Source organism: Pollachius pollachius (assembly GCF_949987615.1).
Source record: "Pollachius pollachius genome assembly, chromosome: 2".
Classification (NCBI taxonomy): Eukaryota; Metazoa; Chordata; class Actinopteri; order Gadiformes; family Gadidae; genus Pollachius; species Pollachius pollachius.
Window position 1 is genome coordinate 23,466,380 of NC_136935.1, and position 22,456 is coordinate 23,488,835.

General features: G+C 42.0%; 1 protein-coding gene across 2 annotated transcripts; it reads right to left on the reverse strand.

The window, feature by feature from the left end:
* Positions 1–361: 361 nt before the first annotated feature.
* cfap36 (cilia and flagella associated protein 36) lies at positions 362–20,808 on the reverse strand. Of its 2 annotated transcripts, XM_079728954.1 has the most exons (11): positions 20,519–20,808; positions 19,838–19,902; positions 19,475–19,576; positions 7,634–7,748; positions 7,312–7,399; positions 5,104–5,230; positions 3,043–3,148; positions 2,273–2,433; positions 1,622–1,783; positions 1,279–1,353; positions 362–959 (listed from the first exon to the last, which is right to left on the reverse strand). In XM_079728954.1, the coding sequence occupies exons 1-11, from the start codon at positions 20,619–20,621 to the stop codon at positions 879–881; spliced, it is 1,185 nt and encodes a 394-aa protein (XP_079585080.1). In that variant the 5' UTR covers positions 20,622–20,808; the 3' UTR covers positions 362–878. The 2 variants fall into 2 exon arrangements, with proteins under 2 accessions (XP_079585080.1, XP_079585081.1); XM_079728955.1 differs by lacking the exon at positions 1,279–1,353.
* Between the last annotated feature and the right edge of the window lie 1,648 nt (positions 20,809–22,456).

Consider the following 22,456-nt stretch of genomic DNA (forward strand, 5'->3'; position numbering starts at 1 on the left):
TTAACGTTTGTATGTATTTTAATTTTTTATCAAACTTTCCAAATTAAATGTGATCCTGGCATTACAGTTGTTGTAAAAGAAAAAACATTTCACATGACTTGGGGATAACACTTGTCACCTAGGTTTAAACGTCTTTGTAAACTGCAGTTAATGTCCTTATCGAAGCCTCTCACTAAAATATATGAACATAATTCTCTAAAGAAAAGGATAGTGGTTTGCTAATTTATAGCAATTGTTACTTTGGAAAAAATGACATTACAATGTTTTTCAGAAGGAAATTGGATTTAGAAGCAGCCCACTACACACATACATAGCCCACTACCCCTTTTACTTCACAGGTCAATAGCTGAGAAACTCAGTGTTCGGTATAAAAGTGGATTTATTAAACAGCATACATCAAAGGATTCACAAAGGAAGATTCTATATATTTTTTCAGAATAAATACATTACTTGTAGAAATGTTATTTTGGCCCCAACAAACACTTATTTACCTTCTCTTCTTTCACAGTGCAGATGACTAGTGAATGCAAGGTAAGTGTTGGTGATGAACAATAAAAAGATGGGGGTATGAGGGCACACATTAATCCATATGAACTCATGTTTACATGCTATAAGATATAGAAGTGCGTACTCGATGTGGCCCCCAGCCTGACATTGGACCCATCTGGCGTTTTGTATTGCTTTGATGACTTGAGACGTACACTGAACATGAGGATGGGGTGTGCAATCGTCTGTTCATTTCTTCAAATTCAAAGCCTCAACATTTACTGGAGAGGCCTGATTGGTGTCATAGGATTATTTTTGAGGAAGCCATGATGGGCAGGGTGTATAGTCATGTTATTGCAGGAAGGAAGAGAAATTGTGTGGTGGGGGTGTTGTCATTTTTTAATGACTTCTTTCAGCTTCTCGGCCAGGTGCTTCCTCTTCTGGAGTTTCTTCTTCTCCTCAGCGGAGACCTCCTTGAGAGAGGGATCGGTCAGTGGTTTTACAAGTCAGGACCCCACAAACCCCACACAGTATGACACGCTCTAGCTTCTGAAAACAGTAGGTTCAGACCAAGGCTTTATTTTCAATGGTTTAATAAATTTCTAAGTAAGCTGTGATATTCAAAATCTGAATCGTCAGTAGAAATAAAGCCAAATAGCTGGGGGGAATACTGGATGTGAAGATACAGTACCATTAGTCACCCCACTGTGGCTAAAGGGAGAGAGACAAACTACAATAGATGAGGACCAAGAGGCCATCACTAAACTATCACTGCACTCCGGCCAGGATCACCTTCTGTTTGGAGGTGGGAGCATGGGGTGCTGGGGGAGGTGGGCTAGGAGCCCCGTTCCTCTGGCCCACTGCCTCCTATCAGACCAGGGCCAGACCAAGCAATTATAAAAGGGCAAGAAGGCAAATAATAAGAATGAAGAATATATGAGGAATATGGATGGACACCAAGGATGTAATGACAGCAGGACATGCTTCTTCAAAATCTGGGTTTAATTCAGAGAATATGCAACTAACATTTGAAACCTGAGAGCTCAGATGAGTGCAGCGTGACCGCTGGCTCTCTTGAGATGCCGCTCCGAGTGGCATCATAAAAACATTTTGTGTGTATTGAAGGTGTGCTTACCGGGGTGACTGGGGCTGGGGGTGGGTCAGGGGCTCTCTCCTCCGGAATGGCCGTCTGTCGGCCATTCTGCTGTCCCCGCTTCAGAGCCTGCAGCTTGTCTCTCTGCTCCCGCAGGTACTGGGCCCTCTGCTGGAGCTGCTGCTGCTGGGACTCGGACAGCTCCTGCCCAGAGCACAGAGCTCATGAGGTACACCCCAGGACCTCAAGGGCCTCCACCCCCCAGGGCCCCGGGCCTATTCGGCCCCCCAGGGCCACCCTCAACCCCAGGGCCTCCTCCCTGCCTCCGCCCACCAGGGCTTCCTCCCTCCAAGGCCTCCTCCCTCCGGGGCCTCCTCCCTCAACCCAAGGGCCTCCACCCCCCAGGGCCTCCTCCCTCAACCCAAGGGCCTCAACCCCCCAGGGCCTCCTCCCTCAACCCAAGGGCCTCAACCCCCCAGGGCCTCCTCCCTCAACCCAAGGGCCTCCACCCCTCTCAACTGGTCGCTGCAGAACCAGACTACAAATGAACGCTGGTGTTTCTCCGTTTATTTAAACGTGTGGGAAGGAAAGGTTTTTATTACATTTTAAAAACTAGTTTGAACTTGTTTGGGTTCACTGGTTCCCTGATACATGTGTTGGTTGTTCAGGGGAAGGGAGCAGAAAGGGGCTCACGGTGTAGGGCTTGGAGATGCCTGCCTCCCTGCGCGCATCGTCCAGACATGGCTCCGTAGAATTCTGCTTAGTGTTGCCTTGCTCCTGAGACCCGGGGCAGGGGTCTGCTGGGGGCTCGCCCCCCTTCACCGGGGCTCTGACGACTGGAAGCACTTTGGAGGCTTTGGACAGACACAGTCATCACAGAGAACTGAAGGTTTAAATCTGGTCCGTCCTTATCCACATGTCCAGGTGGTCATGGTGAGGCGGGAGCTGTATTGGGTTATATACTGGGTTGTTGTTAGTGGAGAAGCAGCCTCCCAGTGTGGAGCCCAGCTTAATCAAGATGTACAATGGCCATGGTCTCAGAACATATGAGACACACTGGAGCTGCCGTGTGAAGAATGACCAAGGCAGCTTCAATTCTTCAATAAAAGTTGTTTTTCGCCGTCTACTTTCACTTATTTCTTTGACGTTGTCTCGTGTTTCTCCTCAGAATGTGTACGTCATTCAAGTCGGAATGCACAGATTTGATTGGATTAGTAGCGTCATGTGAGATGATTAACAACGAAGGCATGAGATTGGGCGGTTTCCTGGGCCGCAGAACCAGGGTCAATGGGCTGGGGAGGCCGGTTAGAGCAGAGAGGGAAGGGGACCTGAATCGTCTGTAGGTGGCTTTGGATAAAAGCTTCCGCTAAATGATTCGATATGAAATGGATAAAGAAGAAAGGTTGAAGCATTGGAGGAGCAGGAGAAAGAGAAGACGATGGGGACTTTAGAGGTTCAGGTACCTGTGGGCTGTTTGGTGGCAGCGGGGCCGCTGGTCCCTTCAGGATCATTCAGAACCCCTGCTTCCTCTCTTAGGGCCGCTCTGCCACTGCTGGGGCTCCTGGGGGCCTGGGGCAAGGAGAGAACCAGGGGTCACTCATTCATTCATCGTCAATCATTCACCAACAGACTGCGTGTCCAGTGGTTTTCGCTGTCTCGACTCCACTCACTACTGTCAGATTTTGGGGTGTGGCCAAAACCATTGATGGTCGTTCCCTGGAAGCCAAATCTGGTCACACCATGTAGAGGGCAATTTGAGTCCATATTTACATCTTATCCTACGTTTTCTAAATGTCTGGCTTTTAAGACAAGATTTGTATACTATTGCTGGCTACTAAAACACTGTTAGCTAACACTAACCCATTGCAACAAGGTTTTTTTCAATACCGTGGAAGTGTTTCCATTGACTAGAGGGAGTGGCCCGCGTCTGCAGTGGCTCTCGGCCTTCCCTTCAGCTTTAACCTTCTCAAAACACACACACGTTAAAATTTCCATCAACAATATATTATGTAGGACTATTACTACTATTTAAAGTAGCCTATAATTTCCGTTTATTCTGCAGAAACTAATGAAAGGAGATTAAAACATTGTTCAGGCTTAAAGGGACACTGTGTAGCATTTTAAGTATTATGTATTCGCTAAAATCAATGTCTTCATTCATAAATATGTCGTCATTGGTATAAAATCACCTCTGCCAATAATCTGATTTATCCTCCTATGAGAAGAATATCTTATATTTATATTAGATTATTTACATAGGACTGCTAAGTCCTAAGGAGGCATCCATGTCCTTCCGGGTCTATGAAAAACGATAACGGCCGAGAGGGACATAAAGCACTAGGTGGTACTAGCAGGCTAAATGCGTTTTCGCTCAAGAGTCAGCGTGACTGAAACGTAGAATAAGCTCAGGGAGACAATGCAGGATCATACTGATGCCACGCCACAGGAGAAGGAATCCTCATCGCATAAAAAAGGGAATTAAAAAGGCAACGTGACCGGCAAATTCAAAAAACGACGGTAAACATCGGGGTAGCTTTTCCCAGTTTTAAAGAGCTAATGAAGGATTACGATTTTCAAAGGGACTTTTCGACAGGTTGACTGGCTTAATAACAAGCTTTTCTCATTGCTTGGTGGTTTAAATCATTACATAGGCAGCATAACACTAGAACACGTATAGTTAAAACAGCCTCGTTGGTGGATATCAGCATAGGCTATATTTGATTGAATAAGGGTTGCATTTCATGCCTGCTACCTCCCACTGCCTCTCTGTCCTCTCCCTCCCGTTGAAATCACCTGATGATGATCTCTAACAATGAACGCACATCGAAAGATAAACGTTAAAAGATAAACGAAAAATAAAGAATGTATCACTACTAATTAACACATAGTTCATACGTTGTAGAGCAATATAAGCACTAGCAAAAAAAAAAAAATGTTTGTTGGGTGTCAAGCTGTTAACTGATGCTATAGGTTAGACTATGACATAATAATGTTACCAATAAAAAAACAATATTAACATGGCAACATAATTCACTATCTTGCTTGAGGAGTAATTACTCATACATGCTCACACTAATCAATGCAGTTTGAAGTTTGTTTGAAATAATGTACCTTAGTTATTGGATGACATATTGTCATAGCTTCTTGGCACATACCGCCTACCGTAGTTGCAACCAGGTAGCAACGCACATTTGAAAAAGCGAGCACTAAATGCAATATACAATTTGACCACTCGATTGGAGTAATTCCTACACAGTGTCCCCGTAACATTTACCTTTAATATCCTGTGTCCCTTATGAAGCCTACACACAGCACACAGCTGGCTAGCGTGTTCTCTCACTTTTGCATGATCCAATCAAAAGGATCAGTTCACCTTTGACAGAAGTGGTGGGATACTCTACGCTAAGTGACAGAGCGCAGCCAGAAGCTAGCTGGTTAGCTGACACTGGGGCCAATTTCCTGAGCCTGCTCCGGCTCAGAACACTGCTCACAGGATCTGTGTAATCTGATCACACCGGGCTCACCTGGGCTCCGCTGCTGCCCAGGACCTGGGTAGGGGCCTCCCCCGGGGCCCTGCTGCCGGAACAGGGGCCCGAGGTGGAGCCACCCCTCCTCTGAGACTGCCCTTCGTCATACTCCTCCTTTGACTTTCTAGATGAAGGGAAACCGTAGAAGAGAGGGGCATGTTCGTGTTTGTGAATCTACAGCGAGATGCCTACACAGTGCTGAGTTTGATATTTTTATTATGCAGAGTGATTCAGATTCAGAAGCAGTACAACGCAGACATTGATCTCTGCTTTGGTTCAGGCGGCCCTGGGCATGGTTTTTCTGCCCATTAAATTCAGGTCATAATTATGAACCTTTACTGAGGACCAAACCGCACACTCAGCCCAAACACAACAATGGCTCCTCTATTAACCAGGTTGAGTATCGCCTTACCTCAGGACTGGGCTCCCATCACCTACACCCTACCCAAACTGATCCGTTTCCCTTTTGAATTAGTTTCTCTGAAGATAACCCTACAACGAGATTCATCTGGCTACTGACTCATACGTTACTTTAGACAAAGGGTCTGCCTGAACCAAGAATTGCATCCCATAAATAGTTTACAGTCCAACTAAAAAGTGTGTATTACTACCGTTCACTCTTCCCCATTAGCCAATAGAAAAGCAACATAAAGGTCTATCTGAATTTTGGCGTTAGATTACATTAGTCATTCACATCTCAAATGACGGGACATTATTTCCCATACAATCACTTAATAGTTATTTGGCTCTTCTTACAATGTTTTATTAGCCTGTTCAGCGCAATGATCCGGAGGGTCAGCAGATTCTCCAGTCACAACACTTGTTTTCTCAGCACACCATTTCTATCAATGTGTAAATTAACTTGGAGTGTGTTAACAGCCTAAAATCCAATGTCTAAAATCCTACTGAGGACTGTTGTCATAGAATGAGAGTCTTGATTAAAAAAGGGCAGATGGGCAACTTCAAGAATAACTGAGAACCCCGCTTGGTTAACAGACCGTGATTCTCTCACAGAAGACTCACAGGACACACAAGGAATGGTGAGCCTGAGTTTGACCCACCAGACATAGCAGCCCACTACCGAACAATACAAACTCAAGAGGAGTGATCCCCCCCACCGTGGTACTCATGGTAGAGCTCATTGTGCTCTATATAGGGGTCCTGGGTCCATATTCACAACACCTGAGGGCTTTTTATCCCACTGACCCAAATATTATCAATGTCCGACAAGACTATGGAGAAATAGTACTTATTTCTTTACCTTTTGCTTGATCCGGTCTGTTTGTTATTGTAAAGCCAAGCACATTCAGAGGTCGTACTTTGGGGGCGCTATTACCCGAAAGGATTACAGCCTGTTTTCATTTGTGTACATCTGATGCAACAGTGCTGAAGTGTGCAGTCCCTCAGATAGGCTTGTGGGGTGAGGGAGCTATCCGTTCCCCTCCCATGGATTAGCATCCTGCCCAACTTGACTTGACTTCAAAACGCAGAGCTAGGTAGAAATAATTGGATTGCTTTCCAGTTGGATAATGATGACGCATGATTGAGGAGAACTATGCCTAATAACAAAGACACCAATGTGTCAGTCTGACAGAAAACCAGTAGGCAGAGGCTTCTAGTTTATCAATGCTGTCAGTCTATGACTATGAAATGCAATGGCAATGACGATGTTTGCTATGGATTTGAAAATTATGATTTGTTTGTTTGATTATTTTGCTGTATCCTTATTTAATACTTTGGTTGGTAAAAACTTTGAATTTAAATGATTGAATTACGACATACAAAGTGGTAATCCCATAGTGATCAATGTTCTTTTACACAGAGTTCACTGGCACAAGATCAGCCTACTCTTGGTCTCCATCGAGCCGCAGATCACAGCAGGCAACACACCCGCCCACCTGCAGCTACCAAGTTGCTTGGTGGCTAGAAGTTACCAGTTTAGCGTGAACCACACCACCATAAGAAGCTTAGCTGGCTGTGAGCGCTCCACTTGGCCAGGTCAGGAGAGGAAGAGAAATCCCATTAAACTGGAGAGCATAGGCCAGGACCATGCCCAAATGTCAAGGGTGCCCAAGGGTCCTCTGCTCTGCTTCATGGAGAAGCACCAAGCAACAACGCAGTAAAAGGGTGACGTATACAATGCCCATGTGCAGGAAGCACTCACACTCAGCTACCTTTCAGCTCTAAAATATGCGTGGGTCTTACTTAAGAACCTCCTGCAGAATCTTCATCTCCTGTTGCTCCAGCTCTGACATCACATCGGCACCGTCTGTAAGACACTCTGGAAGAGCACCTGTAGAACAACAAAGCTCATATGAAACCTAAGTTGTAGAAACGTGTAGAGAAAGACAGAGATAGAGAGACTCCTTGCAAATCAACTCATTAGATAGATTCTGCTTGATCTCCTGGTGTGTATGTTCTGCTTGATCTGTGTGTGTGTATGTGTGTGTGTGTGTGTGTGTGTGTGTGTGTGTGTGTGTGTGTGTGTGTGTGTGTGTGTGTGTGTGTGTGTGTGTGTGTCCCCTACCATGTCTCTCCTTGATGACCCTAAGCGCCTGCAACTGCAGCTCCATGTTTTTCTGGACCATCAATGAGCGAAACATCTGGAAGTCATCGGTGGCCAGGACTGGCTGGAAAACCACCTGAACAACCACAACGTAACACCTGACCTCCTTTGTCAAAGGCCTGTTGAACTCTAGGTTTATATATCTATCCTAACTATAGCTGTACTAATCCATTCTGTACTATAGGATCAAAGACCTGTATATGGAAGTAAATCTGTGCCATCTGATTTTGAAAATAAAAAGCCATTGAATTCTAAGCACTGAATATTTATGCATTGAAATAACGTATCTGGATTTTTCTGCCTCTGAATTCAACTCTTAAAATTGTCAATAAATCATTTTCAGCTTTATTTTTCAATGTTAAAAAATTCTAAATCAAATATTCAACGTTAAAAAATTTAAATAAAATATTTTCAACGTCCCCAAATTCAACATGCCAAATTCAGCTGCAAAATTAAGTGTTCAGTGTTAACATCCGGGGGCCCAAGGAAGAGCAATCCATCTTAGATGCTTGATCACGGTCAAGCAAGGAACGCGGGATAAGACCGTCACTCGCTGGTTCTTTCTTTCTTGATACAAACGTTAATTAATTTGGTTTAACGTTAATTCTAAAAAGCATTTTACACAGTAGCCTATAATAGAAAATGCGCAGAGGTAAATCAACGTCATTAAACACTGACTCTAGCTTTTTATGGGGAGAGAAGCAACGGTGGTGGACCTTATTAAACGCCCTATCCAGTATCCATTGTATTGGTGTGTAAAATGCTAATGAAATAAAATAAAATGTATTTATTAAGCACACTTAATATCACGGTGAGAGGGGGATCTTATCTTTTATTTTTGTTATAATGCACACCGTTTTTGTTTTTTGACTGCAGTATGAAAAAAACGAGGAACTAATGCCTGTATGTGAAGTGTGTGTGATTGCAGTGACTTGGCTGGATTTACATGCAGCGTAAGGGTAATTGTAGTGGGTTAAGGAGCCCAATTTATTAGGGCACCAATTTTGGGCGATCCAAGGTCCCTTTGCCTATGTTTGGTGTGGTGCTGGGGCGATCTGAAGCCCGCTGCCCACTGTTGAAACGAGAGCGTAGAGCCGAAAGTATTGCGCAACTGAAGCGGCAGCAGCTTGTAGTTCCAGTGGAAGCACGGCGTGCATCAGAAAGAAGCGCCCGACAGCAACCTGCTTTTAATTTGTCATCCTCATATCTGTATCATGTCACGCGGTGCGGAATAGTGTTGGCTCTGCCACTCGTTGCGCTCTTGTTATGCCACCACAGAGGCATATCAACCGTTTTGCTCTAGCCACTTAACGTACGCCCGGTGTCACAAAATGAATACCCCTCAATCCGAGTGATCGATAACGATACAAACGTTAAGTTTTAGGCTCATGCATGTTTCCGCACGTGAACGACCCAAGCCCCCAAGAACAGTGCATACTGCCGCAATCCACCAGTGCTCAGCCGCCAAGTCTGGTATTGCAGCTGTTTAAGCGAGCTGTGGACCTATTAAAGAAAGGACAGCGGACTAAAACATGGCCGCCCATTCATTCCTATGAAAACTGCTCCAGTGGCGAAGTCACGCCCCTTCTGGTAGAGCCCATGGGACCTATGAGATCGAAAAATATGAATGGGTTTCAATGGAGAAAGCAATTATTTTCTGGTCCCAGTCTTTATATGCCCCAGATTACACATATGTTGTTTGTGGATTTAAATGATAATTTTTCATGTCAAGAGTTTGACCGTTTATTGTGCAATTGTTCAGTTAAAGACTGAACAATTGCACAATAGAGAAAACACAATGAGAAGACTACACGTCTCGAATGTGCAGTCACGCTCCCTGCGACTGGCGTGGACAAGACCGACAATCTCCCCATCGGCATAACTGAAACTTTCCACATGCCCCGACTTATAATGATTTTCACCTCTTTCGATGCTTTTATCCTCCTATTGGAAAAAAGCGGTGAAGTGGAGCAGAGAGATCGCCATGCCTGTACTGGAGTTCTAAGTGTGTGTGGTGACGTATATCATTTGCGTCGAGAAAAGCGAAGAGCTGTAGTTCACAAAGCGGCCTCACACAAAACCTAACATTATCAAACTTCTTTGTTTTCTTTGTCAAAAAAAACAACTAAATAAATAAAAAAAGATTAAATATTAAATAGATCAATACATAGATAGGAAAATTAAATGAAATAAACAAATATTTGCAATAAAAATATAGAATAAATATTCTTAAAACCCTTTTAAGAATCCCTTTTCTTTTTGAATATGTTCAGGTATTTAATATTTATTTAGCAGCATTTATTATATTAAATAAATGTTCGATTACATAGTTTGTACAACTATATTTGTTCTGCTAAATAAATATTCAATATATTAAATATTAAATAAATGTTATATGACATGAATATTTAATATTAAATAAATGTTATATTAGTTAAAGAGTTTGTACAACTATATTTATTCTATTTGAACGATAGAACGTTTTTTCGATAGACGCGAAGCTGTTTTGTAAACAGACTCTCGACTTGAGATTGAAAACGACCAATAATAATATAATATAAATTATACAGTTTAGTTTTACTGTCAGGTGCCTCTGATTTTGTATCTGAATCATTTAACATTTTTTCAAGCTCGTGTCTGCTACAGAAAGGCGTCCTAAAGGGGCAGTGGTGTTATTAAAGGGATGGTGAAAAAAACATTTCTAGATATTTTAATATATTAAATTGTAAATGTATTTATTATAAAATAAGTTGTTATCTATTTTATGTAGACACTATTTAATATACAGTGGGGCAAAAAAGTATTTAGTCAGCCACCAATTGTGCACCATAATTTGCAAATAAATTCTTAAAAAAATCAGACAATGTGATTTTCTAGATTTTTTTTTTTTCATTTTGTCTCTCATAGCTGAGGTTTACCTATGATGAAAATTACAGGCCTCTCTCGTCTTTTTAAGTGGGAGAACTTGCACAATTGGTGGCTGACTAAATACTTTTTTGCCCCACTGTATATTGAAGACTCAACTTGAGCTATGGGTTACAAAAACACATCATTCCAAGTTTATAGGGTTTTGGTAGAATCTGCCTAAAACAGCCAACTTAAGAATGCGTCTATATGCTAGGGCTGTAACGATACACCAACTCACGACTCGGTTTGCATCACGATTTTTGACCAACGATTCAATTCATCCCACGATTTTTTTTCATTTAAATAGCATTTTATTTAAACAATACTTATACAACAATTAACTTAATGTAACATTTAATAACAAATAATTTGGAACACTGAACAGATTTGAACAGAAAGAATACTATTAGAGTAGGCTTATAGCAAAATGAATGAACAAATAACTAAAGATTGCAGTTGGAGGATGCTTGCAGGTAGGCAAAAACCCTCAACTAGTTTTGTGGTTTAGGCTTACATATTTGAAAATATTAATGTCAAATAAATAATAGTAATTTGAATAGTTTGGTAGCACTAACCAGCGTTCCCGCTAGAAAAAACGGTGCCGGTCAAAGTGACCTGCATAGGTTTCGTTTTCGGTCAAATATCCTATTATCGCTTCTTATTAGGCTATGTAGCTTAAATAATGACATAATCAGACCGTATAGCGTATGTGTGTACGCGAGAATGGCAGCGTGTGTGTGTGTGAGTGACGTCAGCGAGTGAGTGGACTAGCGAGGAGAGCGAGCGGAAGCGTGTGTGTGTGTCAGTCTAGTGAAGAAACAAACAAGTCCGGTTGTGTATAAGAATGAAGTACCCAGCCTGTCAATAATCGGTGGCAGCTTCATTCCGACCTACACTCAAAAAAATGATTCAAGCCCTTCTTAGATGTGACAAATTAATATTCTATTTGTCTAATGAAATATATATTAATTCAAATAAAAACCAAAATAGTTTAACACGTACAACTTAAAATGTATTCATCGTCTCCGCTGAAGCTGCTGACCTATCCGTTCAACCCAAAAAGATTTGAGGTCCATTACGTCAGCATGCGCACGTGAGGTGACCACGCCCCTCTTTCCATTCCCTGAGGCAGCGCGCCTTTTTGTTCATCTTCTGCCTGCAGCGAGCGACTACAACTCTACTACTCTCGGTAAGTTTTCGTTTTTTTCAGTAGTCCCAAAGTGTGAGATATTGTGCATGCTGTTTTATAAATTGGCATCTGTAAAGTTGCCGTGATAATGTAAAGAACAGACGAATTTCACAAGGTTTTTTAAAGGTTGAGTTGGCAGGCAGTGGCTGTGTGATGCCTCATTTCAGTTTTGAGCTAGCTTAATATAGTAGTAAAGAAGTGCTCAATCAGGCGGGCACCGACATAAGCACACTGTCTTGTAAAGTTGATTTTTTTTTGTGATAGATTTACCTAGTTTTTAAGGGGCTCTCAATTGATTTAAAGCTTTAAGGCCAATTTATGTATCCTGAATAATGGGCGCGAACGTTGCGGAGTCCACGGACATGCCGGACATGCTCAGTGTCAGTCAGCACATGGCTCAGAGGGGAAATAAAACAAATTACCTCTGCAGGAATAGAACGGTTTAACGTGTAGCCTACTTTCCGTTAGGCTATGTGAGAATCTGCTAGTTTTTTCACTGTAGAGCAATTTTATTACAATTCCGGTATTTTGAACATTGAGCCCCATTTCTGGTTGGTGTCGGTTGACACCGAAGTTTTCAGAAATGTGCAACTCACCGAGTGGTTAGTGGTGTTTGTTCATTGTTCCAAATCAAGTATCACTGTATTTCGCTACGATACTTGATTTGGAACATCAACGAACACCACTAACAACTCGGTGGGTTGCACATTTCTGAAAACAAACGTTTAGGGTTGTTTTAAGGACAGGTTTGTGCATGCACGTAGCCAGCCATTGTGAAGCAGGCAGGGCCGATTCTAAATTAGCCAATACCCGAGACAGGACACATTTCAAGCCTTTTTTTGTTTTGATGATATGGGCTCAACCAAATCAAAAAAGACTTAACTCCAAATGATAGAATGTAAGATAGAACCCATCTGAAAAAAGGGACATTTTGTATTTATGAATTCATTACTTGGTTTGGACTCTATTTGCATGATTTACTGCATCAATGTGGTGCTTGTCAGTTTGATTATATTTTCATCAAAGCCCAGGTGGTTTTGATATCAGCACTAGCGAGTTAAGTCTCTCTTTAAGGAACTTTTAAAAAGATTTTAGGTTCAACTGGAAATTTGGCAGCCACACTGCCTGCGTGAGCAGAGCCTGTCAAATGTGGCTCAGCTGAATAAACCTAGAATATATTCAGATTGAGGCTGGGATGCACCAGTATACAGCTCAAAGTTAAAACTACGGTTAAACACAGCAGATACCTGAATGTGAAAACAGCAACACAGAAGAGAAATTGCACTCATAATCAGATTATCTTAAAAAAAAACACTTAAAAAATGTCTCTCAGCTCTCCTGCACACAAGTCGACTCTCATCACTCGCCGCCGCACCTATATTTGCCATTGTTCTTAATATACAGCATAGACCTCTGCGATATCCACTGTATTCATCAATATTCCTGTTTGTTTGAGGTTTATGTTATTTGGAACTTGGCTTTAACTAAAAAAGTGTTTTTATGTAAAAAGAATGTTGTGTATTTTTGTTTTTCAGCCATCTGCTACTGAGGATGCAGAGAAACACATTGTCAACACAGTTATGGGCATTCACACAGTCTGACATTCACACGTCAGTTTGAGGAGCCAGATGACATCGGAGTAGTCATTGAAGGCATGAAAGTCCTCAACAATGTCAGAAGTGCTACAATGGCTTTCATCATGCTGTTTGGGCTTATCTATGCTCTGGATATTAGTTTCCCAGACAACCTGAAATAAACTTTTGAGTTTGTCCAGAAAATCCTCATGAATCTGGATGGACACAGACCCAACACCAAAATACAGCAGTTGAAAATCAAGCTGTTCATGTGAAAGGAGGAACGGGTGACCAAGAACACTGGGACTGACACTTTTTTTTTTTTTTTTTTAACTGAGCTAAATTAAATTTCTGTAATTTAAGGCTTCCGGTCGGAGCATAAGTACTTTAATCAAAAAAATAATTCACAGTGACAAATGTTGAGCATTGTCTAAGGAGAGCTCTGGCGATTTTTAACCCCATTATTGTTTTCCTGAGGGCCACCCCATTTTGAGGAAAGCTAAAAACCTACGGAATAGCTATAACACTAACCTATGGGGGCAATGTTACATAGGTCTTGGAATAGTTTTCTGAATGTATTTAGAAGACCCAAAAGCGGATAAAGCTTTCCCCCATAGGTTAGTGTTATAGCTATTTTGTAGCGCCGGCAGCCAGTGCAGATCTCTGGCTTGGTCTAATAAATTTTCGTCTGGTTTTTAGCATCCCTCAACATGGGGTGACCCTCAGGAAAACTATAAAGGGGTTAAAAATCGCCAGAGTTCTCCTTTAACTAATGAATCCTGGAGGAACAAAGACTTATACAACTTAAGTGTTTTAAAAATATATATTTACTACTTTAGCTTTTATTGTAGTCCAATTGTTGTCCAAATGTTTGCGTGCATGAGCACAGTTGTATTTTGAGCACGTTGTATTCAGAGCTCTATTGACCTTTTGAGGACCTTATTGAGGAATTACTACTACTACTTACTTATTTTGAGGTCTTGTTCGAAAAAAGTAATCTTTTGGCTGCACTAATGATCCTGTTGGGTTTTAATAAAAGAACCTCAAACAGCTAATGTCTCATGTATGTTATATTGGGGTAGGGGGTAGAATGGGAGGGGGGGATTTTTGAATAATTAATTTCCAATTAACTGTATATTTTTAGGTTGAACAAACACAATTTATTTGAACTACTTTAATATAATCACTTTTGTTTACCTCTCTTTGGTACAAATATGTAGTGGTAACTCATTGGATAAATTGAATAAATGGACTTATTGGATGGAAATCCTGCCCACAATTTAATTGAGTTCATCCAATGAGTTGTTTTTTTGAGTGTATAAGCAGACCAACTGCCGGTCAAGCACACAAAACACTTGAGACAGGGATCACACAGGCTATTTTTTCGCGCTTGTCCCACTCTGGGTAACTGTCACTCATATCGCATATGAGGACTTTGCAGGCTGTGGAGAAATGCAATCCTCCGTAGCCATGGAGCGCTGTCATCACAGCGAGGGCATCTCGTCGCAGATTATTAGCTAATTTTAGCTAGTCAAATTGTCCTAATTTTAATAGGACAATTTGACCGGAGAGATACAATTTTGTCTGACATTTAATTTTTTTATTACCGGACAACGGAAACCCTGGCACTAACAGCTTATATCACGTGGCTGGATCTTGACTGAAAGTATAATGGGAGTTAGAAAGCGCGTGTTGCGCTTCTGCCTTCTCACACCGCGAGACAGGTTCGTGGCTTTGAGTGTTGCGATTTCAGTTTCGATACGCATATCGTTACAGCCCTACTATACACGCTTTTTTGCTCCCAAACAAACATTCCAACTCGTTATCATACTAAACATATCCCAGATCCATTTTACACCGGATTTCTCCTTTAACATTAATGAAGTTGATGTTTTTTAGGCACTGTTGTGACTTTTTTATCCCTTAAAGTTGCAGAGGGATTTGTAGACTGGCTCAGCTGTTGGACTCAATAACTCTGACGTTCCTCTGCTTGCGATCATTGCAATTCACCATTTATCGATCAATTCATTCAAAAGATCCAAAGACAAAGGCTGGCATATTCTATGTAATTCTTAGTATTTTAGTCTGTTGTTTTTATTGCTTTGTATTTGTATTTATCTTTGCTCTGTTTTGATGTTGTGCAAGTGTTTTAAATATTTTTTATTTAATATTTGTCCTTAAGTGGCCTGAAAGGTGCCCAAAAATAAAATGCATTTTATTATTACTATTATTATTAATATAACATTATGGCTCCATCAAAAGCAATGTACACCTGCCATTTACAGTTATTACTTATACTACCTAGACATCTTTAATCGTATTTACATACAGTAGGCCTGATTTCCTCTGTATTTTTTACTTATTACTTGTTTTTTAAACCTGACGCACCATCATATCTGTCTGATTTATTGCACCCACACGTTCCAGAAACAGAAAAAATATATTAAAAAACAAGTGGTAATTATGATTTTTTTTTAATACAAAAATGTATATACAAGGTGTTTTTCTTTATTAGGTCAAAAATTTACAAACTAATCTGAAATAATAATATAAATACTATATATTCGTATTATTGTTAAATAATAATTGTTGCCCAGGTGGCAGGAGGAGTGTAATTTAAAGATCATATATAGAGAATCATTGGGGAGGGTTAGTAACTTATACTTCCATGGTCGGTAAACAATGCTACTGTGCTCGCTCAGACCATTAGACCTATCGCTTATGATGCTACAATGCTAACAATGCTAGAAAACGAGAATATTTCTACATCCTTCGGCACGTCACGCACTCTTCTTTAATAGGTCCATGCATGCACTAGGCTGGGCGTGGTTTCAGACCTCCATGATGCGGAAGCAAATCTCTCCTTGATGTTGCCCTGCGCCATTGAGCAGTTTTCATAGGAATGAATGGGCAGCCACTTTTTTGTCCACTGTCCTTTCTATAATATGTCCATGATTTGAAGGAACCTTCGAAATGGGACAGCCTTGACGCACCACTGTGACGCAAGCGGTCTTCAAATGCAGCCTTCGAAGGATGCTGAATCCCCTGAATTAGGCGAGTTTCAGATCGTCTCCATTTGCGCGCATGCATGCATGCACGAGACTTGAGAACATCTGCCGGAACTAGTCAGAAATACATCAAGTTCCCACAACGTCAAGTCAGACAGAGGTGCATTTGTCGTTGTTTGAACAAGCATAGGCTGTGTCTCAATTTAGGAGACGCATCCTTCAAAGGACGCGGTCTATGAAGTTGTGGCCTTCGTAGACCGCGAAGGCCGGATCGAAGGCCGAACAAACGTTTTTAAATGAGACGGTCTGGCCTACAGAGCATTTCAAGTTTGTGTAACAAGCCGTTAACACCCTTTACCTTGCGTGACAACGCGCCGCTCCTGTCACCTAGCAACCCCGACAGTTGCGGTTCAAACCGGACGGCGGAGGAGAAATATGGAGCAGTTATATAATAAAAATCCAACAAGCAATGAATATTGGGATACGTTGGGCTGTGAAGGATCCAGCCGATGGATCCTTCAAATCCGGGAAAAGAAGGTTGCATTTGAAGGAGCCTTCGAAATGGGAAAGCCTTGACGCGTCGCAGTGACGCAATCGGCCTTCGAATGCAGCCTTCGAAGGATTCGTCCCCTGAATTGAGACACAGCCATAGTTTGGGTGAGGGCACACCTCTTTGAAAGGAGATATGTCATTTCCCACGTGGTAATTCCAACCAACCAGGGCAACGTTTTGATATTTTGAGGGGAGTGTCTTATGTCCGCACTTATGGTGTGTTCCTGAATCCTCGAACGCCAGACTTCCGAGTCGAAAGTCGAAGATCTCCCAGCTTTCTTGCGGCATTTCTTGAAGGCACGCCCCCTTTTTGTCTTCATCTTTCGAAAATCTGAGAGTAGGCTGAGAGCAGTGATGACGCTCTCAAAAAAAATGGCTGTGCCCGTGAAGAGATTTTTTTTTTTTGTATTTGTACCACGTAGGTCATTTTAATGTTGATCACATTGCTACTGCTGCATGGTCTTGCTGTGCATGCAATACAATGTTAAGTTGTGTTGTTTGTTTTCGGCTGGTTTGCTAAAGAGGCTTATGTAGCTAACAAACAACTAGCCAATTTCCTGCCACAATCACAAAGACGAACAGGAACGCTATGAATGCTCCGAGACCGGAAGTGACGTCAAACGTGCAACTCGGAAGGCTGGAGTCCGAGGATTCAGGAACACACCATTATTCAAGAGCAAATGCCCAGAAAAGCAGACGGAAGTTGTTTTCCTGAAACTACTGGGAGTTTTGAAAGCCAGGTGACTCGTTGCATCGGAAGTTATCACTTCCAGATACGACTTTCAGATATCCCCGTTCACTCCAATACAAGTGGGGAACAGGAATTTGTTTCCGAAAAAAAAAATCTGGATATCAATCAAAGGCTCACAATTATCTTTATACCATGTACTAATAAAATGTAAGTTTTCTCTTTTCAAAACGCCACCTTAAGCGTTTTATTTAAGCGGGCAGCCGAAAGGAGTTGTAGTGAAACAAAGGTTGTTTCGGCCCGGCATAACAATTGTTAAATAATAATTGTTGTCCAGATGGCAGGAGGATTGTAATTTAAAGATCACATATAGAGAATCATCAGGGGGGTTATTAACTTATAGTTCCATGGTCGGTAAACAATGCGACTGCTTGCTCAGACCTCTCGCTTATGATGCTACAATGCTAACGATGCTAATTAACAAAATATTTCTGCATCCGGCACGTCATGCACTAGGAGGTGGCTAGGCGCCCATGATGAGGAAGCAAATCTCTCCTTGAAGTTGCCCAGCGCCATTGAGCAGTTTTCATAGGAATGAATGGGCGGCCATGTTTTAGTCCGGTGTACTTTCTTTAATGGGTCCATGGAACGACCACATGCCTGTCTGCGCTTCAAACTCGTGCATGTTGCAGAAAATGTGCAACAGCGTCCCATGGGGTCACACTTTTTGGTGGGTCGCAGAATAATGTGCAACACCCGCTCGCTCTCCTTGCTTGACCGCGATCAAGCATCTAGGATCGATTGCTATTCCTTGGGTCCCCGGATGTTAACACAAAATTTTCATACATTGAATTTTGCAGCTGAATTTGGCATGTTGAATTTGGGGACGTTGAAAATATTTAAGTTGAATTTTATAACCTTGAATATTTGATTTTTAATTTTTCAAAGCTGAAAATGATTTATTGACAATTTTAAGAGTTAAATTCAGAGGCAAAAAATCCCGATATGTTATTTCTATGCATAAATATTCAGTGCTTAGAATTTAATGGCTTTTTATTTTCAAAATCTGATGGCACAGATTTGCTTTCATACCTGTATATTAGCGAAGTTGCTGATTGTTGCCTTACTCAGGGCCCAGGGATGTGCAAGGCTGTTAAACATCAACCTGTAAAGAACTTTTACATTGAATTTGGATGATCTTACTAAAGCATACCCTTGTAGGTTATAAAATATCCTATAATAAATTCATGGGAATTTCATGCAACCTGTAGAAAGTGGGATATTTATCCACTCAACATAATGTGATCCTCCTCAAGAACATTAGGACCAACCAATGAAGGCCTCTAAACAATGGGGTCAGGTTCTCCTCAAGAGAACCAATCAGTGAAGGCCTCCGCGCAATGGGGTCAGATTCTTCTCGAAGCGTAGAGCAGCTCTAGTTCTGTGTTGACTTACGACAGCGTGTTCCTCCACACTTAGCACACAAAGCGCCTGAGCGGCCTGCTATAACTGGGTCAGCTGATCCACCCTAAGCCCCTCTCTCCCTCTCTCTCTCTCTATGAGGGGAGAGAAGAACAGGTGAATCAAATAGCCGTGACATCACACCATATGAGGCTCAGGGGGACTGATCCTTGATGGCTGATGGTAAAACACTTTCTCTGTGACTCGGTGCGGAGATGCTCCAAAAGTTAGGATTCCACACACACTGAATCAGTCTGACAGTCCACATACAGTCATCAGAGTGAGGATCAAAAAAAAAAAGCATAATTCTAAATGTATATACCCAGCATGTTAACATTTGCAGGCAGGCAGACAGGCAGGCAGGCAGGCAGGCAGGCAGGCACAAACACACACACACACACACACACACACACACACGTGTACCTGCAAAGTTTTTGACTTGGCGAAGGGAGAGGTGTAGGCTTCGACAAACTGCTGCTCATTTATGCCAATCTCCTGCATGTGGTTGTCCAACAGCTTCTCTACCTGAACAGGGAAGCTGCTTACATCAGCCTGCTGTTTCATGATTCAGCTAAATCTCAACCAGTTATTACAATATGGGGTAACACTTTACATCACTTACATGTAATTATAACAAAGTAAGCAACGGAGCAATCTGTAACAGCACTTTTGGCTGTTGCAGCACTGTAATAGCAATATGGAACAGGTAACATGTACACATTGTGGTGATGGTAAGTGTGGCTTTAGTTATGTTATGTGCTCCTACATCAGTGCACACTGACTCACCAGCTGCTTGAACTGCTTGTGGATTTCCGTGTAGGTCAATTTGTTCTCGTCTTCATCGTCAAAAACTAAGGAAAAGTTGCACATTTGTTAAGGACTCCTGGACCCAATATCGAAAATAAAACCTTGGGCACTTCTCAGACAAGTAATCAAATGTCACTGACAGTCATTTTTAATGATTTGTACAGTATGTGTACAGTATGTGTATATATATATATATATATATATATATATATATGTGTGTGTGTGTGTGTATGTAAGAGAGAGTCCTTTTTAATGATTTGTATTATATATATATATATATATATATGTGTGTGTATGTAAGAGAGAGAGAGAGAGAGAGAGAGAGAGAGAGAAAGAGCGAGATCAGGTGCTTAAGCTACTATATTACTAGGTAATGAAATGAAATAGTAAGTAATTACCATTACCTACTATAATACATGAAAAGCTACATACATGGTAAAGTTAACTGTTAAAAGTTAACTGTTCTCTTCCTACTTTGGCTCCAAAACTTCAGACCACCAGTCCAGACTTCGCATTCGCTTAGTTAGCTTAGCACCAGCCCCGTGAGTACACCAAGACCCGAGCCCAGACGATCCACTACTCGGGCGGTGACTGGGTCCACAGAGAGACGTGTTACACTGGACCCAGACGGTCTACTACCCGGGTAGGAGGTCTACATACCTGAGCAGTTGATCTCCATGAAGTCCGAGATAGGAATCACCCACTCCGGACTCCCGAAGTAGCCAACAATGCTCTCCAGCACCCAGTCCTCCTCCTCGGCCATGTCGGCCCAAGGGAGATCAGGCCCTCAGTCCCGGGGGGTGATCAGGCCCTTCCTCCCCGCTTGGACACGACGAAGCTCACAGTCATCCCACTTTTAGTCGACATCCTCCTAAAGCAGGGCTCTTTCTTTCGGTTATTTAAAGTCAGCTCGTGTTGACTTGAAATACTCCGAGCGGAGAGACGCTCTGAACGCGCTACGGAAAGAAGGCGGTGACGCCGGGTCGGTCGCTATGGTTACCGTGACGTCATTTCCTCTAGGGACCGAGCGTGTTGGTGGTGTTGGTTCTGTTCAAGGTCAACATGAAATTTTAATAAAGATCTGCTGGTGACAATATATTGCATCCATTGTCATATGCCATGTATCCTAAATTGGGTGGGAAGATGTCTCTAGGCGGTTACATTGTTTACTCAATGTTACTTACTGTGTGTGTGTGTGTGTGTGTGTGTGTGTGTGCGTGCGTGCGTGCGTGTGTGAGAGAAAGCGAGAGAATGACACAATAAGCAAGAATTTTCAAGCAGTTTTTATTAAAGTCTACAGATTGAGTAATAAATAGGGTGCATAAAAGATTATACAATTAAGATGCATTCCTTTGATTTCATTGAAATATAAGCTATTATATACTCACAAGCCTAACATGTCTTCATGGAGGGAAGGCAGGACATGCAATAAGCAAGCATGCCAAATTGTGTCGCTAAAGCTGGGCTGTGGCTTTAGTGCATGGCTGTTGTTCTATTATTACCCCGTTTCCCCGTCATGCACATGGTTTCTTTAGTCTCATGTTTGTGTCTTGACATTGTGGGTTGTGCTTATTCAGTAAACGACAAATCCATACATTTGTCAAAGCGTTGTCTTCAGTCCTGTGAGTCCGAAAAGCTTTCAATAAAAATATCCCATATAAAGGTGTCAAGCTGGTACCTGCATATTCTATTCTAAAGCATCTACTATTTTCAGTGATTTATTCATGCCAGACAGAATCAGTCATAAACATAGAGTAGCATATATTTGAAGAGCATGATCACACATTCTGCGTGAAGCACCATCTCATGCTAGATCAGGGTAGGCCAGAGATCATTCCGTTAATGAACCCCTGAGTACATGGTGGACATTAAAGTGAGCATGTTTAACATATACAGTTCATGTGAATGAAGTCAGTGCAGAATCATATCGGAAAGCACCCTTGTGTCCTCTTTGTAGGGTTACATCACTGCAAAAGTAATGGGGTCACGTGGATGTTTTAAGAGAATCTGGACTATGAATAGATCATGTTCGTTTTTTGAGATTAATTGCACTCCTTTGCCAACTAAGCATTTTAGCTTCATGCAATTGTTTGCAGAAATTTAAAGTAAGCATATTGTGTCTCGTATCTCGTGTCTTGAATTCCATTTGAACTATAGTGTGAGCAGAAGTGGTCCATACTGCCGGCAAGTAGGCCTTCATCACAGGAGCTCATTAAGTCAATGATGGGCCTGTATGCCAGTGGCCATGATTAACATCAAGAGACACACCTGTGTCCATCAATATGGTGCGTTTTATTATCCATCCGTCTCGGAGGTCCGAGGACGTTGCCTAGCGACACGCATGAACGCGCCCCTTTTCCTCGGAAGGCGAACTAGGTTGCTCGGATGAACTCAGAGGAGGCTGAGCAAAATACCGAGACACAATTAAAGATGGCTGCGCCCGGTGTGACTTGAAGAATGAACTGTTTTCATTGTGCTTGGACCGCTTTGGTGGTTTAAATGGCAATTTCAATCACTCGTATTACTGCAATACCTTACTGCGTCCGTATCTCTGCCTATGGCCTATTTTGGAGTGCCTGGTACTCTGCCAATGCTACC

Coding starts and splice junctions, on each gene's coding strand:
- cfap36 (XM_079728954.1), bottom strand. CDS start 20,621: ATGGCCGAGGAGGAGGACTGGGTGCTGGAGAGCATTGTTGGCTACTTC. Junction 19,577..19,837: donor ACAAGCAGTTCAAGCAGCTG/GTGAGTCAGTGT, acceptor TTCCCTGTTCAG/GTAGAGAAGCTGTTGGACAA. Junction 3,149..5,103: donor TGGGCAGCAGCGGAGCCCAG/GTGAGCCCGGTG, acceptor TCCTTGCCCCAG/GCCCCCAGGAGCCCCAGCAG.